The following is a 9763-nucleotide window of genomic DNA, read 5'->3' as shown; positions in this document are numbered from 1 at the left end:
AGATTCATAACTGTCGGAATATGGCAAGTTCCTCAAAACCTGACAGTCAGCCTCCGATCGGAAGGGTAATGCTGAAGAGACGAAAACACCTTGGAGACTTGCCGTATGGCTTAGCAGATGGCATCAGGGCTTTCTGGATTGGGCTCGCTAAATGCACCAGGTGATTTGGCCATTGAACCACATGTTCAGAAACAACAAAGGCGCGAGCGTAGTAATATCCCATGGCTTGGCCCATCAGGTTGTTAAAGCTGGTTTGGTTTCGAAGACCGAGGAGGGAAATCTCTGTCAGGTCGGGGGTAATATTGACACGTGCCCTATGAAGAAAAAGAACTATCAGCGATATTTCCTGAAAAGCAAAGAGCCACCAACGGAAGGTGATGGTAGGGAAAAGGAAATGCAGTACCAGACGTTGGGAATGGACAGGGGAAAAGCACTAGCATGACTTACAAGACATTGAGCGACTCGCAATCGAAAGTTTGCCATCCTATATAGAGGGTCGTCAGCGCATGAAAATTGCGGAATGCTTTGAAACTTACGTTCTCAGATATTGCTGTCCGCTGCAGGGGACTGTATCAACGATGACATCTATTTATCATCAACCATCAGTAGGCAGCCAATGAAGACAACTTGTAACTCACTTTGCTCGCAGCTTGGGTTATTTGGGATCCAGAAAGGTTCGCTCAATGGGTCCTCTAAGGGATACTGTAGCGGAGGCGGGCTGATATCGAGCATCTTCCGAGTTAGCATGACTCTAAATGACTAGGAAACGACACTCACTTGCTTTCTGAAGTCTTTATAATCGAGAAAGGCTAGGTCATTGCAATATAAAAGGTCAGCCTATTTCAATGCATGATTTGGAGGTCAATCCATACCAACGAGTAGCCGCGAAGACGAACCACGATCGACATTCTTTGGTCCAAAATCACAAAGGAATGCTTGCGAACGACTCTTCAGCGGGCGAAGGATCGGGTATTTATAGCTGCCCAGCCAGGCATTCAGTCTACGTCAATGAGATCACCATTGTGAATTGTGAGGGCTTAAACACAAACTACTCTTAAATTGCAGCCGGTTCAACATTTGGTTGTTCATCTGACACAACATTCGAACACAACATTCAAAGACATGGCATTTTTCCTGGAGACTCGATATATGCACTTCCTTTTATCACTGTTGGCACCGTTTAAACAGTGGTGAGCATGCCGCAGAAAGCATCGATGACCTGTTTCAACATTCACCACCATGGGCTCGTACGTTATTGCGACAGGTGAGGCGGCAACAGATCATGCCATTCCATTTCACCCACCAATGATGACCACGATACCCTACCCAATGAACACCTCATCAAAGATAGGCAAACACCATGCCATATTGCGACCCTAGATATCTACTATCCAAACGGCATGTTTCTTCATTGTTTATTTCGTACATCGGAGAAAAAGAAAGCACACCTACACAACATCAAGTAGATACAAGCTATAGTACGGCGCGGGACTGATTCACACAGCCCCACCTCACAACAGAGTCCCTTGTATAGTGGGTCAGATATTAGGTCGATTAGGTTTTCGTAGAACACCCTCTGCGATCACCCGCATCTTTGCAAAGGCATTACCCACTCCAATCTCCTGGGAACAAAGTGGATGGGGGGAAAGTGGGTAATACAACAAGGAAATAGTTATAAGCCAATTAGTGCCATCAATGGATCACATGCGTGCAAGTCGACTATGGAATGATTGGTGGATATTTGGCCATGGCTCCCAGGAGGCTGTGGGTCGTAAATATAGATGCGATCATTGGATACTAATAATAGATCGGAGGAAGAATGAGCCAATCGGTGCTATGAATGATCCACGTCTGCCACATAGTCCCTGTAGAAATGATTGGTCTAAATTTGGGCTGTGAGCTCCTGGGAGCCTGAGTCTACCATAACACCTCCCATAATTGGATAAGGATGAGTTAATCATGTCCACAATGTACCCACGTCTTCTCTCCTTTGAACCCGAGATAGAGACGACATTAAGAATTGGCCGTTGAAATTCAGGTGTAGTCTTTGTGGATATATTCAAAATACAAGAACTTTGAGTAGACCGGGTCACAGTATATCGTAATATTCATGGAAGATTCAATTGGAGTATAAGACACACAGCCGGGCCGGGTTTCTTACGAGAACCATACTAGAACTCGTGGTTCAGAAAATGTACTTTCCTGTATCAATTTCGACTGAAATTGGAATGAGATAGCATCTAGAGTTTCTGGTGACAGTGTCTCATGGTTATCAAATAGAGCATTGTTTACGGCGCGGGGAATAGTCCCTTGTCATCTGTGTCCAGATCACTGATGCAATCTGGCCTGCTCCAGCTCTACCATTCCCTTATTATACTCATGGTACAAGGTCCATCAATAATTGCGCAGACTTCCGAGTTCGGAAATAAGATTCTGTTGAGTATTTTCAAGTAGCGATACCCGCTCCTCAATTTGGCAAAATAAACGATAGATACGTGTTCTTGCTTGGTGTCCCCTTGGAGTTGCAAGAAAAGCTACTCATAATTAGTATGAATATTTTGATTGTCCACAGCAGACTCACGATAGCGCCTGGAACGGAGATCAGAAGCGAGGGCCGTGGATGACACATATCTGTTGGGGGTCATTTCGCAGGCGTCCTTTGCGGGTGTACGTCAGTCGGGAGTCTGATGGGTTACGATGGTCATAGAATTGATTGCACACTGGGTACTTATCTCTTGACCGAGGAGCCACAGGATAATTTATTTCTGCATACAGTACTTCTCATCCTACTCCCAAGATTCAAGTCACGCTTCCTTGAGCCCCGAGCCCGTTCCTATGGCAAAACAATCGCGAAGAGTTTTTTCAAGAGCAATGACGTAAAAGAGCAAGAGAAATTCATCTTTCTGTTCGTATGCTACCATATTATTTTCTCTCATCAATACTGAGCCATGAGCGGTACTCTTATGAAGTTAGACGCGAAATCCACACTCTTGTCTACGCCGAGACCAGAAACGTAGATGCAGACTGCAACTTTTCAGTCTAGAGCCATGCAATACATCCACAAGTGTTAATGTAGCCAGTAAAATGCATCAAATATGATTATGGAGTAAGGGGTATGAATTTTGCCGCTCAACTCGCACGTTTAGAAGTGCTAAGCCGAACCCCTATCTCCCCTTGAGCACACACAATGCGGAGTCTCTTCGTACATTCGTTGATTAACTGCACTCACCTTTTTAATTTATCGCTCTATTCAGGCTGCTTGTTACATATAGGTCTCTCAATGCTTCCGTGCAGCACCTTCGGTGCTAGCTAGGAATGGACCTCTCCTTATGGGAGATAAATTGCGCGCTCAGAATCGCCGAGAATCGCCAAAAAGCCCACAATATATCAAACGGGAGGAAGGAATAACCTCATTTTTATGGCTGTTCCACTCCATTATTCTCTTGACGATTCTGATTTGTTGATTCAGAGCGAGAAGGGATGTATTTGTGAGTCTTGAAAAGCCTTCATTATCTGACACAGTGTCTTCCCAGTACACTCAACGGCAGCTCATTCATTTTGATGTCTGCAGAAGCTGGGAAATTTGAGACCGAAAATACTTAGTCGAGGCTCTCTGAAGCATTCTGCTTCTTGTTCCTGATGCTTCCGCCTCCACTGCAAGATGTCGCTAATAGGGACATGACGATGTCGTAATTAATGGCTTTCATTTAAAGAGGTCCGTCCTCCCCTCATATGCCGTCCTCCAAGTTCCATTGTAAATGGAGCTCCCACTAAGGATGAATGTGTCATCGATTTATGCAATCGCTGCGGGAGGCTGCTTTTTAGCTCTTTTCCTCATCCAGACCCGAACTACGATGATTGGTTGCATCGAGTCCTGCTCTGTTCTGATCTCTCGGCACCTCACACTTCCTGCTCTCGTCCACAGGCATCGTATTTGGGGCCCTGGTCCCGGTTGAATGTTCTCATCTATTTTACCTACACTGTGGTTAATATCATGGTGGTATTCTTCCATACACACTCCGTCGCCCAAGCTGGCCGGAGAGCCGGAGAGCTGGCTCTCATCAACCTTATTTTTCCCCTCTCGGCCACTCACCTTGGGTACTTGGCTGACCTTCTGGGTATCACCTGGCACACGTGCTGTAAGATTCACCAGGCAACAGGTTGGATGTCTGTTGCTCTGCTTTCTTTTCACGTGGTTGCAGAATGCCAGAGCCGGGGATTTAGTTTTCCTCTTGGGGCAATATGTAACATATTTACCCTAAGCTTCCTTCTCGCTGTCATGTATTCAGGACTAACGCTGATAGGGGTCAATTTCCTTGGCCACACTTGCCCTCACCTCGCTCCCTTGGCTTCGTCGACGGTGCTATGAAGTCTTCCTCCGAAGCCACCAAGCCCTGACTGCTCTCTTTTTATATGGCACGTGGCAACATCTTCCAGACTAGAGTCACTTGCCAAGTTTGTACCTTTACGTGCCGCTGGTAATTTTGGCCCTGACTACAATCCTGGAGGTTGTCAACTTATGTTACACGAACGGGCTATTTTCGGGCCAGGGTGCTCCTCGGGCCTTTGTATCCTTCACCCCAGAAGGATCTCTGACACATCCTAGGCTAAGAAAAGCGGCCCACATTCGTCTGGCTCTGCCCAGACCTATCAAGATCGATGCGGGCCAGTATATCAATCTGTGGATGCCGTCAGTTGGACCTTGGTCGTGGCTTCAAACACACCCTTTCATAGTTACATCCTGGTCGCGCGGAAGACATGACACGATTGAGCTATTTGTGCAGGCCCGCGGTGGCATGACATCAGACCTACTGAGTCTTGCCGCTGGCGCTCCTGGCTGTCCTGTACCATTTCTGGCCATGTTTACAGGTCCACACGGTACTAGTGAGATTGTTGACGGGTTTGAAACCGTGCTACTGATTGCGAGTGGTTTCGGGATCGCTGCAACAATCCCCTATCTGAAGAAGATGATACATGGATATAATACCTGCACACTTCATGTCCGTCGGCTGCATTTGGTATGGCAGATAGAATCAATTGGAGAGAAGACCCTTCCGCTTTCAGTCCGACAGCACCAGCACTAACAAATTAGAAATGGTTAGCGCAGCCGAGGACCTGCTGAACCCCCTCCTGGAGGACGATATCATAGATAAAGGCTATGTAAGTCACTGGCTTCTAAATGGAAACTTTGTTGATTATTGACGGTAAAACGTCTACAGATTCTCAGCATTTCAATCTACGTCGAAAAAGGGCTTGCTCATGATAAGACGCCAATAGGAAAACATGAAAGAGCCTGCTTTTACCAAGGTGTACCCGATTATGACAAAATAGTCTCGCTCGAGGCATCGGGAGACCAAATCGAGAGGCTACCGAACATTCGCGATGAGCAAGGCCGGACCTTGGTGATGGGTGAGTGACCCAACCGCAGCCTGTCTCTATTCTATCGTATACTAAATTATCTCTAGTTTCAGCGGCAGGCAGGTATAGAGACCAGATCCGAAAAACCATCAAGGGCTTTTTGCATCATGGTGTGAGGCTTTCGGAGCTGGAATACCAGCCGGAGTAATTCAATGATAGGGAGTTCGCATGGAGCAAACGCAATGAGTAGTCCCGAGCATATGATGCTAGTTGGAGTTGCCTTCTGCGCACTTAAAGTAGTAAAAATGTGATGTTTGGGCAATTGAAATGCGATTACGACAGACAAACTTGCCGATTTGATCTCTGAATCTCCCTGGTCAACCAATTCAAATGAGCTACTTGGTCATTATAAATGACCGGGGCCAAGCATTACCCTGAAAAACAGCGGCTAGACCTTGATTGTTGACGCAATTAACACAACTCTTTTCTATCAAAATCAAAACGCGTATTATCTAATAGTAGACAGAACAAAAGCTTGAGCAATGAGGAACAGAAAGATCGTCGATTACCGTACCATGCATTGAATTTTTTTCATCGGTCATATTACTTTTGACTTCTGCTTTAATCGTTCTTCATGGGCCCTGGCGTGTATGAGTAGAATGTGCGAGCGGAGATCAACGCAAACCATGCAAGTCCGATGAGATTCCCTGGGCGGCATGGAATTTGCGTCAACAGTCGTTGCTAGATATTATTAGCACCGTTTGGAAAAACTGGTTTGGAAACAAATCGAGAGAAACAAACCTCTTTCAGTTCTTCAAAAGAGCCTGCCGAGGTCGTCGCGCAGAGAAATTCGATCGCAGCCGGGCAGGTTCTCCAGCGGTCGAGATTATCAATTCCTACTGCCCTATCTTCTTGGACATATTTTTGCATCAATTCCATCATAATTCTCGACACTGGCGCCAGGTCACTGGCATCGGCTCTACCTCTTTGCCGGAACACACAGCAATCGATCCGTGCTACCGTGCCTGATTAGGTGAGATTGACTGGGAAGGTAGAAATGGAATGAACTTACCAATTTTGATACGCCCATTCAAATTCACAAGGACGCTAGAACAGCCCAGAGATGTGTGATGGAAGTTGTTCACCACGAGATATAACAGCCCGTCAACGAGCTGTACATAATCAGCCATTTGGCCATCTGGCAGACAGGTGAGAGGAATTCAGGAACAAACCTGAGACATTATGGCTGCCAGCTCCTGCTCGTCTGGGAAGGCTTTACAAGCGACGATATGATCCAGAACGAGAGGGTCGAAATCCCCCCAGTGTGTACAGAAGCTCGGGAGTGCGGAAACACTCCCGAATGGAGGCCAGGTTCTCATGGCGCATGGAGCGGAGGATCCGCAGTATCTTGTCAGCGTCCTCAATCGGATACTGGCGCACCGCCCAGACACCGCGGTCTCCAGATGATCGAATGCATACCGCGACGGGGCCAGCTAGGTCACAATCGTAGTACTTTCTGAAAGTACCCCAAGGAGATTCGTCTCGGACTGTCAGGCCCGAACTGATAATGCTCTGCCACTGCATAGTCTTCTGGCGAGGCAAGCTTTGTGGCATGAATCGAGTTTCCTTGCCGGTGTGCTCTGAGGTTGAGGAAGTGATGGACCTCTTTCCAGGTGCGGGTCCTAAATGGAGAGGTTGTGGGCCGGGCTTGAGGTCCGTTGCCGGTGATACTTCTGTTCGGGTTTGCGGCTGGGGGAGCAATGCAACTTGAGCGGCCTGGATTCTTGTCACTCTCTTTTCGCCAACTTTTCGCATCATGAAAGCAGGATATAGTTTGGCTAGCAGTTGAAAGCAGAAAGAGGAGCATGAAACACAAAGGAGATCCTGCTCGGTTTAAATGGGCCGTTCGCGCCCGCGGAACATGACACGGTTGGGCAACAGCCTCACAGGCAAAGGCAACGTAGTGTCAACGTTGAACCACCTCAACAATGGAAGCCATAAGTATATATATTCAAGGCTACACTCAGCTCAGCCAAGTCATTCTGAACCACAACTCCATATTTATCTCCATGACTCGACACGTCTTCACCGAGCAAGAGGTGCGACTCGCAGCAGAACGACGACTCAAATACATTGGTGCTGCTAAAGTCAGCATCCGCCAGATTCAATTCGAACCTCCCTTAACACGAGACTTGGACCCTAAAAATTTGGACCGGCTACGAAACCTTTTCCGTAAGAATCGCTGTCGCCGTCTAGATGTCCAAAACCATGTTCCCGCGACCGTGTCTCGACGTGACCTCGCGGATGCATTGACCGTTCAATAAGACATCGGCCAAGAATTGAGAGCCGCGTTGGTGGATGAATATTCCAATCAAAAGAAGCCGACCGATGGGGAAGTCTATCGCAAGATCAGACAGTATGAGGGAGAGGGCAATGAAGCTTTCCGAGAGCGATGGTTCGTGAACCAAGAGCGCTTGGATCAACTTGACAATAAAAAGAATCGTCATCTCCGGCATGCATTTGACCGATTGTTGGTGATTCCCGGGCTTTGGCCGGGCGGGATGAGAATCAGGCTCCTTCATCGATTGATTGCTTCGGGCTGCATTGAGGTGAGTCTCAGCTCAAGTTGCTGTTTTTTTCTAGCTAATGACGACTCTTCATCTCTCAGGAGATAGCAACCTATTTTAATCACATCTTGGACTTCTGGTCTTCTCTGGTGGGATCGGATCGGCGTCTGATTGAGCAGCACTATTGCTCAATTTGTCGTGAACTTTGTCTTTACAGCTGTCGAACGCTTTGCGATCACCTGAAAACACCGGGGCATCCGGGAACTTGGGATTGTCAAAGCGGTCCAGGCTAGCAGTACAAAAAGAGCTGGGAACGTCTCTGCTGTTGCACTTCGGGCTAAATTCCACGGGAAATGTCCCGCTCAGTGTCACGGCCCAGGTGCTCCCTCGTCAACATCGGGGTTTCGTGTCTCGTCGAATGGATTTGCGCAAGCGTGGATGGATGGCGACTGTGTTCTTGGTATGTTGCGTCTAATCTCGAGGCCATCTCTTCCAATCTTTTCTCTGCCATGTCCCTTTGCACTGTCATGCGATCTCTTTCGCGTCGCAATTCTCGGTTTTCTTCGCCTAGACGTAGGACATCTCCACGGAGAGTCTGGTCGGTCACTCGGCTCGTATTCATCTTGGCTTGTTTGCCCATGGTAAGTAAAACATCCCACCAGAACTCAAAGTGATTTCTGAACCGTGCCAGTTGCTGTGCTCTGTCCAAAACACAGACCGCTCTGGCAGGGCGCAGCGGATGATTCGAGCTCACATAGTCAAACGCATCTATCACTGATGTAGCTGTGTCTTCCGGCTGCTGTCTTCTATCCTCGTCGTTACTGGGCTGGTATTCCTCGTCATCGGAGCCGTCGTTAACTACGACGGTCGCTTCTCGGGCCATCAGAGTCTCTCTTCTGGTTCGTCCTCGTTGCGCTCCATCCTCAAGCTCACGAGCCCTTGAATTCTCTTCAGTAGACTTGGATGTCATGGTGTCTTGGTTGTCTTTGGTTATCGTTGTTGTCTTTGGTTATCGTTGTTGTCTTTGGTTATCGTTGTTGTCTTTGGTTATCGTTGTTGTCTTTGGTTATCGTTGTTGTCTTTGGTTATCGTGGTTATCTGGGTTGGCGCTACGTAAGGTGAGGGTCTCACGTATCTGTTGATGAGGAGCGTGTCTTTTCAATGAATGATCAATATCAACGAAAGCTATAGTCGACTCTAGACGTAGCGCGAGGAAGCAAGAGAGACAGGCCTCCTCGCGTTCAGGGGAACCCATATGCACCATGTGGATCCCGCACAGATCATATCTCTATTCATCCTGTAGGCTCCATGTATATCCCTGACAAGGTAGGCCAAGAGCCCCACGATATTTATTGATCAAAAGCCCCAGGAGCGAATCAGCTCCCGGGGCCGGTGATTGCATTCCCAGCTCCGGTTGTGTCGTTAACAGGAATTTAAATTGAGGTCTGGTGACCAGTCTTCCCGCAACAAGAATAATCTGCTGGGCCACAGAGTCTGCACGTGGATACGAAGTATGCCGGTCCCAGGAATACCCACTCGGGCCCGCGGAAGCAGAACCATGGCCCTAGGATCTTCAACGAAGGCTATAGGAGCCCGGCAGCTCCCAGGACCGGCCCAGGCGACCCCAATACCGAGCATGTCGTAGATAGGAACAGAAGTTGCAGCTCCCGGAGTAGATTGCGAGTCGATTTTGCCAGCGCATTACCATATGGTGTATAAGATACCGCAACCAGTACAGATATGAAGGCCCAGCCCGTGTCTGCTGGCCTATTCCTTGCATCAAGGCGCGTAGTGGAATCAGGTGCTGAGATCCGCGCTCAACCCCTTCATCTCTACTC

At 48.0% G+C, this 9763-nt stretch overlaps 5 protein-coding genes across 5 annotated transcripts; 2 read left to right on the top strand and 3 right to left on the bottom strand.

Moving 5' to 3' along the window:
* Positions 1-5094: 5094 nt before the first annotated feature.
* Positions 5095-5566, top strand: N7481_001633 (uncharacterized protein; the record flags this gene model as incomplete). The annotated part of the gene is made up of 3 exons (XM_057260852.1): positions 5095-5160; positions 5220-5409; positions 5466-5566. 3 exons carry the CDS (start codon positions 5095-5097, stop codon positions 5564-5566), a joined length of 357 nt encoding a protein of 118 aa, XP_057128684.1.
* Positions 5567-5979: 413 nt separating this feature from the next.
* On the bottom strand, positions 5980-6599 carry N7481_001632 (uncharacterized protein; the record flags this gene model as incomplete). Its single annotated transcript, XM_057260851.1, has 4 exons — positions 5980-6099; positions 6160-6374; positions 6431-6530; positions 6591-6599. The coding sequence occupies 4 exons, from the start codon at positions 6597-6599 to the stop codon at positions 5980-5982; spliced, it is 444 nt and encodes a 147-aa protein (XP_057128683.1).
* A 34-nt stretch (positions 6600-6633) lies between these two features.
* N7481_001631 (uncharacterized protein) lies at positions 6634-7173 on the bottom strand (the record flags this gene model as incomplete). The annotated part of the gene is made up of 1 exon (XM_057260850.1): positions 6634-7173. One exon carries the CDS (start codon positions 7171-7173, stop codon positions 6634-6636), a length of 540 nt encoding a protein of 179 aa, XP_057128682.1.
* A 173-nt stretch (positions 7174-7346) lies between these two features.
* N7481_001630 (uncharacterized protein) lies at positions 7347-7682 on the top strand (the record flags this gene model as incomplete). The annotated part of the gene is made up of 1 exon (XM_057260849.1): positions 7347-7682. One exon carries the CDS (start codon positions 7347-7349, stop codon positions 7680-7682), a length of 336 nt encoding a protein of 111 aa, XP_057128681.1.
* A 360-nt stretch (positions 7683-8042) lies between these two features.
* N7481_001629 (uncharacterized protein) lies at positions 8043-8895 on the bottom strand (the record flags this gene model as incomplete). Its single annotated transcript, XM_057260848.1, has 2 exons — positions 8043-8242; positions 8274-8895. The coding sequence occupies 2 exons, from the start codon at positions 8893-8895 to the stop codon at positions 8043-8045; spliced, it is 822 nt and encodes a 273-aa protein (XP_057128680.1).
* Positions 8896-9763: the final 868 nt, after the last annotated feature.

This window comes from Penicillium waksmanii (genome assembly GCF_028829765.1).
Source record: "Penicillium waksmanii strain IBT 27052 chromosome Unknown utg000001l:1.0-4852451.0:1.0-4856178.0, whole genome shotgun sequence".
In the NCBI taxonomy this organism is placed as follows: Eukaryota; Fungi; Ascomycota; class Eurotiomycetes; order Eurotiales; family Aspergillaceae; genus Penicillium; species Penicillium waksmanii.
The sequence above is the reverse complement of the archived record's forward strand: the minus strand, read 5'-3'. Positions and strand labels throughout refer to the sequence as shown.